Source organism: Crocodylus siamensis, chromosome 3 (assembly GCF_052110815.1).
Source record: "Crocodylus siamensis isolate JL-2025a chromosome 3, ASM5211081v1, whole genome shotgun sequence".
Lineage (NCBI taxonomy): Eukaryota > Metazoa > Chordata > Crocodylia > Crocodylidae > Crocodylus > Crocodylus siamensis.
Window position 1 is genome coordinate 87,414,422 of NC_143397.1, and position 20,387 is coordinate 87,434,808.

General features: G+C 44.4%; 1 protein-coding gene across 5 annotated transcripts in view; it reads left to right on the plus strand.

The window, feature by feature from the left end:
- Window positions 1-20,387, plus strand: part of CCDC171 (coiled-coil domain containing 171) — a 432,482-nt gene that overhangs the window by 368,457 nt on the left and 43,638 nt on the right. For 2 of the 5 annotated variants that reach the window (XM_090038738.1, XM_090038739.1), the window contains exon 25: window positions 4,055-4,507. In XM_090038738.1, coding sequence (XP_089894864.1) covers window positions 4,055-4,378 — 324 coding nt within the window. In that variant the 3' untranslated portion in view covers window positions 4,379-4,507. Of the gene's footprint in view, window positions 1-4,054; window positions 4,510-20,387 lie in introns of those variants that run through there. The other 3 variants (XM_090038740.1, XM_090038741.1, XM_090038744.1) reach the window with 3 other exon arrangements.

Below are 20,387 nucleotides of genomic sequence, written 5' to 3' on the forward strand. Positions count from 1 at the left end.
TCATGGTTTTCCGGTATTCTAAGTTCTACTTATGGCTTTTCCTGTATATGACACACAACACCACCCCTGTGGTCTTGAAGGCCGATTTTTTCTTTACTTTCTTTAGTCACAAATCATTCTGAGGCATCCCTTAAGTGCATTTGTATTGTTAAGTGCACCGGCCTGATTTGGTGTTAATTCAATTTGAGTGCCCTTACTATCTTGTGGGGGTGATGCAATGCATGCAAGCTGTACCTTGTAAAAACAGGTTCCAGGTCTGCCTGAGAGCAAAGCACCTTTCCCACAGCAATTTACCAAAGTTGCTGATAAAATTTTCATAAGGAAACCTTTTTAGTCTGACCCTATTGTGTTATTCTACCATTAAGACTCAGGGAATTGAGACTGCTTTCTGGTGACAGTTTATTGCATTCCCCATTATTGCTGCATACAAACACTGTCTAGTGATGGGTCACAGCTTAAATCCCATCTCCTTAAGCTACAGGAACAGCTTGAAGGGGCAGAACCTGTGCACTTTGTACTGCTGGCTTCTCTGCATGTGCACCAATATAACAGAGATGAACTCTTGATAAACCAATCACCTCTAACCTTGAATGATGGAAGATTGTGGGACATAATAGTGCATTTGGGGCCAACAGGAAAGGAGGGAGATAGAATGGAAGAAAAAAGGCAAGGGAGAAGGAGGCTATAGTAGAAGGGTAGATAGAGCCAAATGCAGGATTTTGATTACAAGAAAAGCTATTGGGCCAGAAATCAAAGATGGAAAAAAAGATTCTTATTTCTGTTATTTTTAAAGCAATCAGTAATAAACAGTAACTTCACATTTTGCTGGGGGCTGGGGGCAAGCTCAGCTCTCAGTTATGCAACTGGATAGCCTAAGCAACTCCAACCTTTCAGATGCTGTTGCTCAAGATCTAAAGAGACAGCAGAATATATTGCTACATACAAGTTGTGCTGATAAAGGTACAACAATGAGGAGATCTGGTGTTGCACCTGTCAGCTACTGGTAGATTATTCTGTCTCCACCCTTCCTCACATACACAGCTTGCAAGTAATGCTGAAGTAGGCAGAAAGGAGATTAGATTTAAATGTGGGGCTATCACATGTACGAAGTGTATGTGTGGGTGGGTGTGTAAGTGTGGGTAGAAGGCTGTCTCGTATACCTCACTGAAATACTTATATAAAAGCTAACACAATTATTTTATTTTATACTATATCTAATGTTCTGGGCACATTCCCTTCTCATTCTAAACAAGAACTTTAAAACAAATGAAAACGAGGCCACCACCTCCCCAAAACCCAACCCAACCCAAACAAAACCAAAACAAAACAAGACTCCGATTTTACAATGAGACCAAAGCCTGCTGGACAAGGGCTTTGGCAGCTAAGCTGGTACTGTGAGACTGTCCTTACAGACAGTGCATTTATTTCAGGATGGAGTCTCAGTTGTTTGTTTCACGTGGAGCCGCTTACATAACAGAGCACACCCTACAAATTTTGCTTCTCTGTTTTGAGTATACGCCATCTTTACCATGACACCTATTGCCCCTTTTTACTGGGCAGCAAGGACTTGATCCTGCACCCATCACCATTGACATCAATGAGTACTGGCTCAGACCACAAACAAAAACAGCTCACTTTGAATCCAGCTGGGCCAAGTGCATGAATAAATCAGAGGGCTGAGAGTTTGTGTGTGTGTGCTGAGGGGGGGCAGGGGAAGATGTGCAATCCAAATATGTGTGATGGAAGCAATCTGATTAAGTATTGGATAAAGCTTGAGGCAAACCAGGAGTAGATACACTGGTCAAAGAACTGTGTTACAGTGGAATTTATAATACATTAGCCTATCAGCCTCTTGATTTGCAAGAGTATTCAAGGAAGAAGGAAATGAGGCAATTCTTTCTTTACAGTTTTAACAGAGGAAGAAAGCAGGGAGCATTTACAGCCCTATTTTCTCTAGCACCCAGGGCAGCATGTAGTGAACATATGCTTCAGTTCAAGATTTCTTTAAAAAAGTGCAGCGAGTCTCAGGAGAGTTGATTTTTGTGTGTGTGTTTTGTTTTAAAACAAGCTCAGGAAGAGTCTACCCCTGTTCTGCTCTATATACTGCTCTGCTGGCATCTAGGAGCTGTAAAGAGCCTGCAAAACGCTGAGCATTTCTGTGTGGTAGATATTTTGTCATGTCCCTGTGGACAGCCCTTATACCAGTTCCCTGCAAGCCCAATCGTGGGGAAGTGTGTGGTGGAGGGCCCATCATGATACAGGGCTCTTCCGGACTGTCGGCAGCCTGTGCAGAAGGCCAGTACGTCTCCCCACTGCGGGAGTTTATTCCTTATCAATAGTGGCCTCGGAGCAGCCCTGAGTTCTGCAAGCAAAAAGCACTTTTGCCTTCCCTCTTTCCTCAGAGGCCTTGCCTTCTGCACTGCTCCTTCAGCCTCAGGCTTCTGAGGGGAAGATGCTGTCTGACCTGCTTTTAATTTCTGAAATGCCAAAAATCCCCAGCTTTTAAAAACAAGATAAAGGGTGTTAGCCATTATAAAAAGTGGAGCTTGCTAACATGTTCCGAATGAGCTGCTGTCAGCTGTGTCGCTTTAAACTCTAATGTGCTGAAGCAGCTAGAGAGGAAGGGGGTGTGAGGGTAAAAGCAGCCGGGGTGGTGTCTCCTAGCACTGGGTAACTGATTCATACAGCAAATGGCCCTCTGGGGGTGAGAAGATAAATCCTAACAGAGGCCAACCAAGCACTATGAATGTGTGAATTAGACCCTTTTCAGTGGGTCAGAGGTAAGGCATAGAGGAACGGCTATCCTTTCATTGGAGTGGGGACCTGCTGGGAAAGAAGGAATAGTGCACTGTAGGTAATGGAGAAATCCTGGTGGGAGGGACAGTGCTCTTAGATTCCAGGCCAGCTCTGGAGGATTAGAAGATTGAAGTTGCTGCAGCATCCTTTTGATAAAGGCAAACAAATGGATGAAAGTTAGTTACAGGGCACTTTTTAAGGGAGAAAAAGTTGCATTAATCATGTAGCAAATAAATTCTATGCTATGGAATATAGAACATGATAGGAGAAATAACATATCTAGTAACAGACTGTGCTCCAACATCTCCAATCATCCCCCAGAAAGTTAGCAAAGGCTGATAGGTGGGATGAACCAAGAAAGAAACATTCAATACAACAGTGGGGAGGGAGACAGTCTCCGGGTCTTGAATCTAGGGAGAAATTCATAAAAATACTCCCTCACCCTGGAATGGATTATATATATATATCAGCTCTCATCATGTTTACTTTCTCAAAAATGGTTTCTCTGTGAATGGTGTCTTTGTAGGATTTTCTGCCAGTACTTGAAGCCCCATTGCATATCTCACACAGAACCTAAATAAGCATCCAATTAAAAACCTTGGATGAGTTCTTAAAAAGAACTCATTGCAGGGGAATTGCAAAAAATCTAACCCAGGTAAAGAGAACTGGGCCACACCTCTTACTAACAAAGACATGCATGTCTCCTGTGACAGCTGTAGCATGAATCCCTGACAAGACGAGAATCTTCCCCATGGATTTCAGTGGTTATGGATCTTACTGTTCAAAATGCCAGTAATTTATGCATCTTTCAATTCACTCTGCCCTTCCACATGTAATCAAAAAAGAACCACAACAAAGGGTAGAATGTTATCTTTTACCTGCATAGTTATCTAGCAAATATTTAAATGATGTATGATACTTGACAGTGCTCACAATTGTCTATGAGCATCTATGGGAGACTGGATTGTGGGCACCATCGCCTTCCACAAATATCTATGAACCATATAGTGTGTGTGTGATTTCTACCTTGAATTCCTTCCTGTGATTATTGGAAAACTCTGGACCTTGCCAGCAGGAAAATTTACAGCTAAACAATTACATTGTTGAAACTCTGACAAATCCACCTCAGTTTATGTCTTTGAAAATAAGGGATAAGTGTGAGCAACTGAATATATTACACTGTATTGTGGCCTCCTGGGAGCTGCAATATAGAATCTGTTTACATTGACTGACACTTTTTATTTTTCTTTTCTTCCAGACGCTATTGCCGCAAATGATATCTGTGCTCAATATGGATTTGTTGCTCAAAGAACAGCCCGTATATTTGGATAAATATCTTCTAAACAGGCTCTTTTTTATTATGATTTTTGGAAGCGCTCCAGTAATAATGCAATGGGCAGGCAACGGACTGAGAAAAAGCAAACATGGCTGTATTGCATTAGTACATCTCATTACAGCACCATTAAATGCAGGTAGGATTTCCAAAACTTCTCTGCAATGCAAACCAGTTCTGAAAGCAGTCCATGTTCAGACACAAAGTAGAGTTGACCTTTCCATCATACTTTCTGCAAACAAAATCTGAAAGCCCCAATAGTAAAGAAGGAACTTTTTGCTGAGGGTGGAATATTTGCCACCCACATTTTGAGCAAATTTGGTGCTACCAAGCTGACTCCTGTGTTCTGGCCAAATCAGCAGAGAACAGATCTACAAAGCATGATAAGACTTGAGGACAGCTCAAGGCACCAAAGGCACTTGTAATCGGAGAAACACTAGCATGGGGCAATGGAAAAAGGCAGAATCTTTCCCTGCTATGTTTGTACAAGTACTTGGAAATATCACTGTAAGTTCTTCTTTCCTTTCCAAAGCTTCAATGAGTAAGCACTAAGAGTATTAGTGAATAAGGGTATTTTTCTGTGTTTTTATTGATTGGAGTGAAAAGTGAAAGAACAGTTGCTCTTCCATAGTATTCCACAACTGGCAACTAAGTTATTCTTTGTAATACCCGGATAGCAGCTGAAAATGCTTTTAAAGTTAGCTGCGCAGAGAGCCAGCCTATTATCAATGAAACACACAGATATATAATCCGAATAAGATTTTGTGACCATTTAACAAATTTTCAAAAATTATGAGACATACATGTTCATATGTATATGAATCTGTATATGTTATGTACCTTAACCCTCCAACCTTTGTGTTAATTGCAGTTAAGTGCTGTCCCAAGTAGAAACTTTGGGAAAGAGAGTTTTTCCACTTCTTTTTCTGCAGTACTTGGTGTCTAATACTACTTCTGGAGAGAAAATGTGCTTACAGTGTTGGCATGCCTCATCTCACATGTGGAGAAGTGGATTTTAGCTTGGTAACAGACAGGTTTTCTCCTGGTTCTAGCTCAGCTGTTCTGGAAAGGCTAATTTGTATGTATCTTTAGTTCAAAGGAATTTCTGAAGTAATTGCAAAGCTTGTTCATAGAGGCAGATACAGTTCTGTCTTGAACCTAAATCTTCCTGGTTCCTTCATGACTATAAACAAAACAGCCTAAAAGATCTTGCTATGCAAACAGGCCAGGAAGTGAGAAAGCTGTGCAGGGGGTTTGAGGACCACCTTGGAGGCTGCAGGACACAGCTTTAAGGATGTCTTCTGAGGAAATGAGATGTGGGAGCAAACCAAAGTACCACCAGCATAATCTGTGGGCATGTGACTGGGAGAGGAACGTGCAATACCGCTGTCTGTCTACGTGCTCAGGATTCCACACCCAGGATATAGCAGCTCTGTAAATAATCATTGCTTTCCCCTTTGGCAGGAAAGTGTGAGAAATCAGATTAGGGCAGGGTCATTGCAGGTATACTACATCTGGAAAATAGCATGTCTTTTCTTATTATTCCTCAGTCTCTCCATGGACTCACATTTGAATGTTGAAAATATGACCAAAGGCTTAGACAATGGGTTGCATGTGATAATAATCATATCACGTACCCCCCACATTTTCCCCTTTATTAGAGACCATAAACCCTGAGAAGAGAGAACAAGGGGTAAGTCACTCAGTGATCTCTTCATGCAGCTTCTTCAACATATTTACTGCCGCATGAGAATTTTCAAGGTTGGTCATGCATTCAGAGCTGTCCCTACTAGTGATCAGTGCCTGAGAAATCTGGCTGACTCTTTCCTGAAGACTGAAAAGAAAAAGGCACTGAGCAGTTCCCAGAGCATTAGTTGCTTCCTATTTTAGGTTTAAACTTTGACCAAATTAAAACAAAGGCTTTCCAGTAAGTACCTGTTTCACCTGAAAATGTTGTATTGGTTCAGCAAGTTTTCCACATTTCTGAAACCAAGCTAAGGACCATTCATGGTTGACTGTATCCTAGGAAGCAAGGCAAAACTGAGGGGACGCTGAGCCAATTTGCCAGATATGAGAAAATGATGTGGTATAAAGGGCACCTTTTATTTCTTTATTTTCCTGAAAGGGAGAGAATTTCTACCATAAGAAAAAAATAATATACTCCACAGGTCTATTTTTTCACTCATCATCTCTCTGTATTTCCTACCATTTTTGTTCCACCTTGGAGTGAGGAAGGGAAAGAAGTGATGCACATGTCATAATTACTCTTTCTCCTGCTTACTTCTGCCTACCTGCAAGGTACATAATAGCCTGGGAGTCATGAATGAAGGGGTTGGGTAAGGGCTCTAATTACCATGGTCCAACAGTTTTGAGCTATATGTTTGTAATTTATGGTCACACTTACGAGCAGGCCCTTAATGGTGATATGCTAAGGAGCCTGATGATACAGGGCAAGGTAATAAGGAGAATCTGAGATCTAGACAGTATTTAAACCCCTGTCATTCACGCACAAGCACCTCCTCTGCTTTGGCATCTAATGTCAACTCCCTAAATCAAACCCCTAAGACTCAATAGTGTAGTAAATAAATTATAAGCTTTATTGATTGTGTCTGTGGTGCATGGGTGTTCTCATAGAACTGACTAAGAATGCCAAACTGCTGTCCCAGAATGCACTGGGCTCAGTGTGAAACCTTAAAGTGCTCTTAAAGTGGAACTGAAGTCTCTTCTTTCATCACTCCGAAGTTTGCTTGTAAGCAAACTGGTGAGGGTTTTACCCCTTAGGACATCACAACATCCACATAGGAAAGAACAAGCTGCAGATTTTAAGCTAGGTCGTGAATCTGATTTTCACATTGGACCTAGACCCAAAGTGAATGATCCTTTTTAGCCAGCTAAACAAAATCTGTGAATTTCTCTTAGTGCAACATCAGCTTCAGCAAACTAGACTTCTCCTTCTTCTTCTTGATTTAGACCTAATTCTCCTCTTGTTTAAACTGCTTTTCATAGTATGTAACTCTACTGACTTCAGTGAAATTATCCCTGCTTTACCCTTTCTCCTGAGTAGGAGCCATCCTCAAACCTATTCTTCCATCTGCTGGTGAATGTGTGGGTTGTTGGTGCTGTGTGAAGCGAATGGAGGTGTCGTTATTTAGCTTTAGAACTAAGATTTGTGGTCACCATGGCGTAAATCACAGTTATCTTGCTTATGAGTGAGATAATAAATCACTCTTTGCAGGTGACATCTTTTATTTATGCTCTGGGATTCCATTTTATTGCAGAAAGGTCTGTTCTTTTGGCTTCAGCCACTCTGCACTTTAGCAAGTGATTCAAATCAAGCTGACACTTATTGGTGAGCATGCTGAACACTTGGCTCTTAGGCACCTGGCTTGACTGCTACCACCCGGCTTTCTCTGCAGATGTTTGTCCTTTTTTGGTGGTGTTTTAGAGCAAAATCACTGCCTTCTCCTCATGTCAATGGGAAGTCAAAGGGTAGTTTGATTATAGAATGATAATGGGTCATTTCTACTCACTAGTAAAAGAAATTTAAAAAAGGGGGCTAGGGGAGACAGAATAACACACCCACAGCTCACCCTTGAGAGCATATTCAGGGGCTGAGAATAACCAAAGCAACCTTGTTACTGTTTGTTAAGTGTAAGCCCTCTGTTGTTTTGCGCAGCCTTGTGCAGCACACTCAGCAGCAGCAATTCCAAGGAGTTATCTAGAGTGATTAGAAAACACTTCATGCTGAGTCTGCTGTATTCTAAGCCACCTATTTTCATAGCAAACAGAGGTTTGTTTGAGAGAAAAAACAACCAACCAAAGAACAACCAAGAGCAACACAACAGCCAGTTTCCCACACAGACCTACTCATATTGCATAATATTACAATCAAAGTCCCTTGGATAGGAATGCGACTACAAACACAGATTACATGCATTCTTAATGGAATGAAAACATCTTGCATCTATGGTATGTCCCATAATTAGATGCAAACACCATGAAAAGGATGTAATTTCTAGAAGCAGGAATCTCCAGCTAAGGAAGCTCTGTCATCAGACTGTAACTAGTCAACCCTGAAACTGATACAAGAAGCTGAACTTAACATCCTCTGCAATGTTTTGAGTAAGATGCAGCCACTCAAATGAACAGCTGTGAGGCAAGTGAGGACTTTAAAGGAGATCACCCTCACGTGATGGGGTATGTTGGCAGATTTAGCGCCACCACTAGTTTAGAGATTGGGAAACCCTATTATGCACCATCTGGAGCTTCTGCATTAAGCTAACTTAAAATGGTGCTTAAGTACAGCATATCTCAGGAGTCCAGCCAGGAGGTGACAGTGCTTTGGATGATTGCCACAAAGTCTGCAACAGAAGTGAAAGGCTGTAAAATTCTGTGTGTCCACATATGATCTAATCAGACCTCAAACAGCTATAAACCATTTTCAACAAAAGGCAAGAGTGCGATGTAACCTCATTTGAGAGGCAAGGATTTTTTGGGGGTGTTATTTTTTATTAGACCAACTGCACGGTTGGCATAAAGTTAGACAAGGTTTTGAATGCAAGGCTTTCTTCCTTAGGTCCAAGGAGGAAAGCAAGCATAGCACTTGTTAAGGACAGTGAGTAGAGCTGTGAAATTTGAGGGGGCAGACATTCCCGGGGTAGTAGGCAAACAGTTAGTAGAAGAAAAGAATCTTGATTACTGGGAGATCAAGATGTATCAAAAGGGAGAAGGTTAATTATTACCTGTACTGTGTAGGAGGAACTTCAGGAATCCAGTAGATTATACTGTGTCAATAACTAATATTGATGTTCAGTACATGGTTCCTAATGGCCAGTCAGCTTATGATTTTTTGTTTTTGGGCTTATCTTTTAAAGGGATTTGGTAATTTCCCTTTAGCACAAGGATACCTGGATTTTTCTATGGAAAATGTATGTCCTTTATATTTGTTCTTGGAGAGTTCATTCTGGGGTGTAGCTGAAATTTGGTTTCACCCATTTAGTTACCATGAGGGCATTTGGTACATTGGATCAGACATATCAGATATACCGCACCCATGAACCCATCAGAATCCATGGATGCTATGCATGTCTTTTCCAAAATGTGATTGATATACAAAGTTCAATGTATCAAATTTCTTCATGGCCTGTTTAAAAATAGTTCCAACTCAATACGATATTGACATTCAAAACTGCGAATAAAGTCCCTGTGAATGTGTTGCACAAACAGCGGTTCGTTCCCTGGAGGCGCGCAGAGATCACAGACACACAGACATCAGTCGGCACTTAAGGGTCTATTTGCTTGCAAGCAAAGGTCAGAGCAGAGCTAGATGCTCAAATTAACTCTGACCCTTGCTTGTGTTTGCAAATGGCATTTATCTTCTCAAATCTCCTGGGCACGTGTGCAGACACAGAAGTTCTTGCAGCTTACTTCCGTTTCATAAAAACATACATGTAACTACATCATCACATACATCGCATGTATAGTATAATTAGTCATTTGAGTAGGGAGGGCGGAGAGGTAAATATGCAACAGCTAATTAAGCATGCTCAATGCCACAAGGGTTCATCAACAGTTCGTTCTGCAAGGCTATGCAGTTTCTGTAATCAGCATGTGAAAGACTAAGGAGGGCGAAGGAGAAACCTTGGGCAGCATTCTTTTCTTATCAAGAGCAAGATGCAAGCTGTGTAATTCTAACAAATGTAAAACAAGATACAAATGGGTCCACGATGGCTTACTGTAGGACTTGTAGGGGGTCTGCCCTGCTTGTCTGTTCCTTCCTGGTCCCACTTCGCCTCCCATCTTTTGGCTGCCTTCACTCTGGTGTTGTTTGTTGTTGGGGGAGAGGCCCTAGGGGCCAATAGCAGCCTTGCAGATAGCCTGGTCTGTTTGGCTAGGCCAGCCCCCCAGTTGGGGACTTTGTCCTCCCTCAGTGCTTACCCTTTAAGGGAGTGCTCCCGTAGGCTTCTGAGGGCCTGTTGGGGCTTCAGCTATTACAACCTGGGCCTTCTTTTTCTCTATGGATGTGCCCTCCACCTTGGTCCACTGATCAAGACTTCAGCTCCTAGATATCTGCCTTGTCTTGATGGGGGTGGAGGGAGGGGAGTTCAGCCTCACTATGCTAGTCTGTGTCCCTTGGTCTGGGGCTAACTTCTGACCCCTCTTTGCGCATTTGTACACAACACAGGGGTTTAATTCTCCCTAAATTGAAGCCGTGTTTTTTCAAAAACACGGCTTCAATTTAGGGAAAAGTAGAGCCCTGTGTTGTGTACACCTGTGTTGGAGCCCCATCCTTACTTGCCACTCCGGCAGCAGGGAGTGGGGAGTGAGGTGCTGGTGGGCAGAGCAGTCCCTGAGCTGTAGGCGGAGGGCTGGTGCTTCCCTTTGCAGCAGCAATGACCCCTACCAGGTGACACCCGCCTGTAGGCATTCAGTGCAGGCAGTCCCAAGGGGCACTGCAGCCATGGAGGGAAGCATAGGGCCCTTCACAGCTCAGGCAGGCAGGCAGGCTCTGGGGCTGGGGGGAAAAAAAAGGTCAGGTTCACCACTTCTCCCCCACACGCCCTTTCTGCCTTCCCGGGCTGCTGCGGGCTGCCTGCACAGTCTGGCTGCACAGTCCCTGAGCTGCACGGAGCCTGGTGCTTCTCTCTGCAGCTGTAAGGTAGCAAACTATAAACTCCTCGGAGGGGTTTTACTTTGAAGTGTCCCAAAGTCATTTGCTGTGTCCCAAAGTCACTTAAGGCACATTATGTGGCCGAATGCACTACAGCAGCTAGAATTAAGTGGAATACACTGCTGAATGTGCAAACAGCAATGCCATTAAAATGGTGCAAAAGGCATTTAACCTACTTTAAAGTGTCATCTGCAAACACCCTTTGTCCCTGTTGGGGCTCAGGCCCTGGCCCCTTCAGCTGAAGCCTGCCCCTGATAGGGCTGCAAATCTGGAGCATACCCCAGCATGCTGGTTCATGGTCTCCTTCTCCCCTGTAGCCTCAATCCAGTCCTCTAGTCTGAAGTTCAAACAGGGCAAAACATAAGCCAGTCACTTTAGAACAAAATAATCTCTCTCCTTAGGGTTAATGTTGTTTGCAGGCCCTATCTTCGTGGGAGCCTCCTCCTCTAGTTCCCTTGGGTAGCTTGAATGCCCATCTGTCTGCCTCCAGCAGCCCCTCACTCCTGAGAGCTCTTCTCCCTTTTCATGCATAGAGATTTTACTTAAATCCCTTAAGCCCAGTCTCCTTCCAGCCGTGTGGCTGCGTCCGCTGCACCTAGTGGCTAGGTGCAGTTAATTGCTCCATTACCCGCTTGACCTCATCAGTCCCAGGCTTGGTCCACCTGGGCTGCTACTCCTAACTAGCTTCCCTGGCCCTGGGTTTCCTACCCCCCCACCCCCAGTAGGAGGGGCAGGGGTTTCCTTTTACACTTACCTACAGGAACAGTGTATCAGTGATGCAGAGCATAGGTACCTGCAAGAAAAGTTTCAGCATCAGGATCAACCTTGCTAGCTTATGACCATTTATTCCAGGTGAAAATCTGGTTTATCAGCCACCAGGGAATCCCTTCACTGAATATCTCAGTCATGAGATTAGGTGTGGCTTTCTTCAACCACAAACAATGACCACAATGATGAAATCCCTCAAGGTATCACTGGGTGACACTTGCACAAATCTGTGGTGACTGGAAAAGTTCTTAGACCAAAGTTTCCAAAAGACCCCAAGATGAACGAGTTCTCTCTCAGCTAAGTGAGTCAAAGTGGCTGCTCAAAGCATGTTAAGGATGGAACAGAAGAATATAAATAAATAGATAAATAGATAGCAAAAGCAAGACTTTGCATGCACTGCATATGGATGTGATAATTTCACATTTTAAAAATATATCAGAAGTATAATTTATATGGTCACTGAAAATTTCATCACTTGCATAGTCTTGCTTGCTATACATTCAATGTACCTAATTACTGCAGCTGTTTATATTCAGAAGATTATCTGTGCAAGCAAAAAGGCTGGAAACATTTAAAGAACTTTAATGTGCATTGTGTGTAATTACCTCAAAAATGGACTAACGAATGCTCACTTTCAAAGTTTTGAAAATAGTTGAAAGTATTATAAATGCTGCTGCAATCATAGAATTGCCTTTATGAAAGTTATGATAGGATTCCACTATTATTAACCACAAGCAATGTCCTCTGGCAATATTATTTCAAGATCTAGAGTTCTGAACTAGCACCATAGAACAGTTACAATTTGTATAAGGGCCTGGCAACTCCTTTATCCTTAACCGTTCATACTGAATTAAAGTGATGCCAGAAAACATCAAGGGTTAATTAAGAAAAGGTTTTGAAGGAATTCAGCTAAAAGCCTTCTCTTTATTTCTGAGTCTTAGGGTAGCTTGTATCTCCAAGAATCTCTTCTTTTCCTGCATCTTCACAGGCTGCTTAAAAAAAAAAGGAGTCATCATGTAGGTAAATCTGAAATGGGAGCTGCTGGAGGAGCTGGTGTCTGGCTGGGACATATATGGAGCTCCAAGGAGTCCTGACAGCAGGGAAAGCCTCACTACCACCAATGGAAGAATTATCCAAGATGTCCAACAATCTTGCCCATCTGCCCCCTTTGTCCTTTTGAAACTTCAGTTCTTTTGCTGAGATGTACTGTTTCCATGGCAAAGAAGGAAGGAAGACCCTATGTTCTCCACCACTCCTTCCCTTGAGGAGGAGAGAGAGAACTTGCTACCAATTTCCTGTTACAGGGCCAGAATACATGAGAAACAGCATGACCCAGCTGATTACTTGTCTCCTTTTGCACCCCTGTGGCAGGCCTATGCTTGCAGTGCCGCTGCTGGCATGCCCTGCCCACCTAAGCATGCCACACCAGGGTCTACTCACCCGCTATGACTTGATGTTACCTGAGGTTTCACCAGAAGATGTTGTTCAGTGTTTCTTGATAACCCTGGTTGAATAATGAAATACTTTGTATTATTCTAATACACCAGCCAAGGCACCCAGGGTTTTCTTCTGTGGGGCTTCTTACCTCCCCTATATTTCACCCCTTTCCACTTGGGTGATCTTGTTTGTTTTTGGTTGGATCTGGGTGTTCTGCAGGTACCTTCAGTTCCTCCCATGAGAATTAACAACGTGCCTCTGAACAGGACAGAGTTCTGGGTATCTCCAGCTGAAAAACTAGCAACTTAATAATATGTGAACTGAAATTTCTTGAGACATGTGTAAGCCGGGCAATGGTGCTTGCTGCATCTGGCACCTCTTCTTGGCGCTCCCACCTACATGTGGTGTGCTTTGTATGGCGGCTGTGTGATTCTCTCACTGGCGTTATATCCACAAGAGCACTGGGTCCTGGGTTGGTTGGCACCTGGACACATCCTCATGCCTCTGTGACCCTCAGGGTCCTGACACTGGCCAGCTGTGGATTTTAGTGTCTGAAGTTGTTCAGGTCTGGCGGGCTATGCCACCAAGCTCTCAGGTGGGTTTTTCCCCCTGGCAGGTGCCACCGATGCCTCCTGGGCTGCCTTCATCCCACCCCAGCTACCTTGTGTGCACCTGGTAGCAATGTTCTGTGGAGGTGGGGTCTCAGTGAGGTCTGAGGTCCATCAATAGTTGCTCCTCTGCTGGAGCACAGGCTCCCTTCCCAGGTGTCTGGTCTTTGGCAGTGTCTTCCAGTTCATCAGGGCTCCTTACCCCAAGACAGGTCTCCAATGTCCTTGACGTTGGTAAGTGTTGGCTCAGATGCCATGGGGAAGTCACAACTGCAGTCTGAGCTGCCGTGCTGCCTGGTGATCCTCCTGCATGTGGTTCCCCCAGCCATGGAGAGGACTTCCAGAGGTACAGCAGTTACTCCCTCCTTTTCATTACCTCTGGACACAGCTGCCGAGCTCCTTGTATCCCGGGAACTTTGGGGGGCTGGACCAATCCGTGGTCTCTCTTCCAGCCGAGTGGTGCTGGCCTGGCCACTTGCAGACCAGCCACCTGGATGTGGGTAATGCAGTGAGTGGGGAGCAGGCCTGCCACAACTATACAAGGTGTGTGCTTATTGCAAAAGTTTTTAATGTGTAGCAGAATATGAAATATTCTGCTACACAGATCCATAGCCAAAAACATATGTATACATTTTTGTGTGTCTGACTGTGGTTCTGGCTGGACACATCTCCATGTATCTTCATGCTCTTCCATGTGCCATGTCCTGTTACACAAGATGATGCAGTGTCCCAGGGTAACATAAGATATTGCCAACCTCTGATGAAAGACAGCCACCAGAAATCTATAGGTCCCCGTTCTGTCTGGATCTAGTGTAACTACTGAAATGAACTAAAGATAATGAATATTTTATATTGCAGTGGCATTGTGTTTATGTGTTCTGTGGAGAAGTATTTCTTTGTATTATTCAACCATATTTCATGTGCCTCATTGCTTTTTTGCTGCATTGATTGATAGGTGAAATTTAACATTTCTAAGATTAAAACTTTGGCACCACAGTCAGAACTGGAATGTCTGGGCACTGGAAACAAGCACCATCGAAAATTTCCCACATGTTCTATAGGCATGTATGGGAGGCTGAACACACGAGTCATATTTATGTACAAAGAGGAATTATAGAAAATTAATGATCTGGAAAGGTGACCCTTCCATTTAAGTGGTAACACATGGCAAATAAACAATGAAAGAAAAAAGTCACATAAAAAGTTTCCTTTTATTTAACATAATAATCATAAAAATGAAACCACTTCAAAGCCAAGGATTATATTGTGGTCTTTTGGTCTTTATTTCTTTCATTCTCCCCAGTCAGTTTAAATCACATTTTATTTATGATTTATCCAGTATCTCTTTAATATAGCAAATGTTATAAGTTGTTTATAGATTCATAGATTCACAGATGCTAGGTTTGGAAGGGACCTCAACAGATCATCAAGTCTGACCCCCTGCCTAGGCAGGAAAGAGTGCTGGGGTCTTAAAGACTCCCAAGGTAGGGGAGAGCAACACATCCCTTAGACGCCCATTCCAAATTTTGGCCACCCTTACTGTGAAGAAGTTTTTTCCTGATATCTAGCCTAAATCTGCCCTCTGCCACCATTGCTCCTTGTTACCCCAAGAGGCGCCATGGACAGGTTAGAAAAGTGGGCAGTACACAATAGGATGCAGATCCCTTTCTGCTTCTGTGCTGCTGAGATGGTCACTTCCTAGCCGGTAGGTGTGCTGGATATTTTTGTGCCCTAGGTGTAGCACTCTGCACTTGTCCTTGTTGTACTGCATCCTATTGTGTACGAACCACTTTTCTAACCTGTCCAGGTCTGCCTACAATCGTTCCCTACCCTCCGGAGTGTGTACTTCACCCCACAATTTAGTATCGTCTGCAAACTTGAACAGAGTAGACTTCACACCCACATCCAAGTCACTGATGAAGTCATGGAAGAGTACAAGTCTAAGGACCAAAACCTGAAGGACCCCAGTACCCACATCCTTCCAGGTTGATACTGACCCATCTACTACCACTCTCTGGGTGCAACTGCTACGCCAATTTGCCACTCACTGGACCGTGTAAACATGTATGTCACAGCCTCTTAATTTATTTATGTGAATGGGATGAGATACTGTATCAAAGGCCTTCAATGTCACGAGTTTTGCCTGTCAGCAGCTAGGGGTACAAGGCCCCAGAACCCCCCTGCACTGATCTCCACAGCTGGCAGGTGTCATGGCCACAGCAGGGGCCACCATCCCTGCAGCTGTCACCCCGCTGCGCCTTAACACACGCCGTGTCACCCATGGCACAAGTTCTGCTAGTCCACAGCTTGAGGGGCAGTTCCTCCAAACCCTTGCACCAATCTCTTGAAACTTGGCAGGCTTTGTGGCCTGAGCAAGAGCTACCAGCCCTGCAGTTTTGAGCCCCTTGTGTTGTAACAAGTAGACATGACAGGAGTTTTGCTTTCAAGAATTTGGGGTGCAGTTCCCTCCAAACCCCTACACCAATCTTTCTGAAACTTGGCAGATTTCATGCTCTCAGCAGAGTCTACCGTCCCTGAAAATTTCATCCAAATTGGACAAAAAACAACAAAGTTATAAATATTTTATTGTTTCCCCATTATACCCTATGGCTGGATCTCCGAGGCGGCTCCAAAGCTCTTCAGAAACTCTTAACCACTTTGGGAAACCGCACAAGGCCAGTGCTTCGGCCTGGACATGCTGCTTTGGACCCCAAAACTTCTTCGGATCCGAAGCTGACTGAAGCCTCGCACAGCCCTCCTAATCTGCTCCAACATGTGCTAGTTATCACGTGTCGCACCAGAGCTCCATCACATGTATAGATGCCCATTGTGTAAGTCTCTGCAAGGACTTTGAGATCAGAGAGAGATGCTGTTCTGTGAAAAGTATATTCCCGTTGGTTATTAGAAGGTCTGTCCTATCTCATTTTTCTGTGGGAGTTCATTCTGTTGAATAGTGAATGTTTAGTCCACATAGTTGTGTTAGATGTGTTTTATGATAGGAATATGTAGTATCCATGGATTCTGACAGTTTTATTGTGGGGTGTCTTGATTATGGTTGGTGGTGAACATGCGTTAACCAGTTTTGGTTTGTTATTCAGACATGGTCTTGTTCTCTTTAGTCAGCTAAGAGTTTCCTTCATATGATGATTTTGGCAAGGCCGGGCAGGTTGTTTGAAAGGTAAGGAGGAGGAGTTCGGAAATTTCATTTGAAGGTGTGATCTTCAAATATAGGTTGTAACTGTTTAATATATTTCTCATAGGTTTCAGTGTGGGGTGCTTTTGTTACAACTATGGAGTGTGGACAGCTTAGATTTCTTTTTGTATTGTGGTAAGTTTGTGCAGGGTATTTGTGGGGCTTGCTCAAAGACCCATTTATTATTTGAATGCGGAAAATGACTGTAAAAGGTTACAAAGCTTCAGGCTTCAGGGCATAAGCCAGCCACTAATTGATGGGGGCCAGGAAGAAACTTCACCTATGGTCAAAGTATTCTATTATAGTTCATTATATAGTGTTTACAACTTACTCTGTAAAGTAAGAGTATCTCTTACTAAACTCTGTAAAGAATCTCTTACTCAACATTGTCATAGAAAGCTTAATAGATGTGATGATTCATTTATCTGATTCAGTGTGACAATTCTCCCATCTCCAAATTCTATATTTGTTTTCCCCCTCATTTAGGAACCCCCCAAAATTTGTTAAATTTTCTGAAGGCTCACTTGGAGTGTTGCTTTCTGATACTATCCCACTGACAATCCAGCCCAGGGTTCAGCTCCACCCAGGGAGTATGATGGAATGGGCCCCTGAGAACCTTTTATTAAATCCTGCCACTAAATTGAAGGGAAGGTCAGAGAATAGTTTTCTTCGGTCCTTTATATTGCTTGGGCCTGGATATTGCTACAACACATGTGCCAAAGGTACCTTATGCAAGGTTTTCTCAAGAACAAATATTTTACCTTAGGAATGGGCCACAATACAAAAAAGTTTCTGAGAACCTATGTCTCTGCAGTTGCATAACATTTTCATACCCACCTCCACTTTACTTCAGATTGTTTACATTACATTCTATGATGTGTTATCAGCAAGGATATGGGTTTTCCATTTCTGGAAAAATGCAGATTTTCTCCTTTAAAGGGGAAAAATTCAGGAAACCATGGGTATTCCCTTGCAAGCTGGCAAAGTTCCAGCCTGCAAGGGCCTGCTTGGGGTGGGGGGAGTGGGACACAGGGGTCCCACGTGCACACATGCAAATGGCCAGCAAAATAGCCAAGCAGCGGTGGACAGCAGCTCCCCCAGCTAGCTGCAGGTAAGTCTATTGGGGGAGGAGGCATAGGTGATGCAGGGGGGAAGATTGAGGTGGCTATGGTGATATAGTGGGCAGGGTTTTGTGGCTGGGGCTGGGGACACTGCCCAGTCAGGGCGCTGCCCAGGGCCTGGAGCTGGGGCAGAAATGCACAGCCACAGGCCCCAGTTGGGAGAGTGGGGCAGAGCCAAGGGTGGCTTGTTCAAGGAGCTGGTGTGGGGGTGGGGCTGTCTTCCCACCACTACATGTACTTCTGGGGAGGGAGAAGTGGAAGGACACATGCCCTTCCAGATTTGCGTGTGGGGCAGGGGAGGATGCGGGCTGTCTGCTGCATGGCTTGGGGCTCCCCACCCTGCTGCCTTCCACCTGGGGACCCCCTCAGTGGGTGGGACCCAGTGCGGAAGGGCAGAGCAAGGTGGGGAGGCTTGGTGATGCTGCCACCACCACTACCACCAGGAGCTCTGTGCCAGCCATAGTGCCAAGGTGAGGTACCTCCTTCCCCACCCAGCTGCAATGGGACATAACTCCACACCCTTGCTGCCCCTGCTGCTGCTGGGTGGGCAGGGACACCTTGCCGTGTTGGCACAGCTGATGTGGGGCTTCTGGTGGCAGGGGAAGTGGTACCAAGTCTCTCTGCTTTGCCCTCCTGCACCAGGTCCCACCTGCTGGGCTGTAGAGGCCTGTGGGTGTGGGCAACAGAGTGGGGAGCCCCCAGCTCTGCAGCAGGCAGCTTGCATACTTCTATGCCTTCCATGGGCTCTGCTCAGCTCTGCTCCAGCTGTGCTGCTCTTTGGCGGGGGGTGAAAGGGGGGATGCGCCACACTCCACTCCAGCTACAGCAGCCAATGCCTCCTGTACATGGCAGCTGAGGCTTGGATATTTTTGCCCAGCTGCAGCTGGTGCCTGTGGAGCTGGAAGCAGGCAGCTGCCAGGTCCTGCAGTCCTGGCAGCTGTGAGCTCCCTGCAGCAGGGCATCAGAAGTAAGGGGCCTTCGTAGGGATGGGGGTGCAGCAGGTTGGGAGTGAGAGGCACCGGCAGGGCTGGGGGTGTGTGCAAGACTGTGGGTCAGGGGTGAGGGGCACCAAAAAGCACAGGAAACTGTGGGTCATGAGTGAGGGGCAGTGGTAGGGCTGGGGAGCTGTGGCCTGGGAGTGAGAGGCACTGGCAGGGCTGGTGAGGGTGGAGGAATGTGGGCCAGGCGTAAGGGGCACCAGCAAGGCCAAGGGGCTGCAGATCAGAAGTGAGGGGCAGTAGCAAGGCTGGGGGAGCTGTGGCTTGGGAGTGAGGGGCAACAGCATGATTAGGGCACCATCCTATCAGGGCTGTTCAGCACCAAAAAGCACCTGGGAAGCAGCTGGACCTATGTCTTGGTGAGCGAAGGAGGCAGGGAGAACTCTGGTTTTCCATGATAAAAAAACCAAAGTCAAATGCCAAAATATATAGGTATCTAGAATTTATTTTGTTATAATGATTGAGGCACTGGTCCGCTTCCAAATTGTTTTAAAATTGTAAATATATCAATAAAATATTGTGTTCAATTAATACCTGTATATAGAGTGGCATTTCATTTTAATCGTGGAAAAACACAGATTTTTTTTTTTGGGAGGGGGGGTCCAGTCAGAGAATTTGGGATTTTTAAAACGGAGAATACCAAGATCCCTGGTTAACAGTCTACACAATATAGTTTCTAGGAAAAATGTGTAACTTCAATGAAATGGTCTTGCTTCTTTTCTTGGTTATAGTTATGAGTGTACTTCTTCTCCAAAACAAAACAAAACAAACAAAAAAGGGATCCATTGCACAGTAAGAAAGATAGTGAGGGTACTTATCACAGGCTCCCTGGCAGACGTTGTGAAACCTGTTCATTAGAATGTTACAGCTCAGATCTACAATTCTGCATAGACAAACCTGCAGTCTGGAGGAAAGTAAGAGCAATGGAGGGCTTGGATCGGTAAAGAGGGACAACTCTATTTTGGAGGAGTCTCCGATAGTCACATTTCTAATGTGAGAGAATCATTGCAGAATACAGGACTGCCAAAACAGAATTACAAAACTTCTGTTTTCAGGATGTGAAAATAGAACCAGACCTCATGTAACTTGGTCTATAACACAGACTTTATTTTGTGAATAAATGGTAGTTGGGAAATGAAGATTCAATAAAACAGTTCCCTTTCAGTACCACCGAGTTTGTAACTTTTTGGAAGCATTCTCATGGTTAATGACTAGAGCTGGCAACTAAGAGACCCAAGTCTTTTTCAGATGCCCTGTATGATCCTGAGTGGCATGGAAAATCCTGTGTACACTACATACACTCTTGAGCATCTGTAATACTCAGGACAGACTTTAGTCCTAAATTTCCCATACAGGTGGATAGTAAAGTTAACAGAATTTTAAATACAACTATATATTTAATTTCATTTGTTTTTGCACAAGGAAAAAAAGCCACCCTGTCATATTTTTGTAGGCATAGCCCT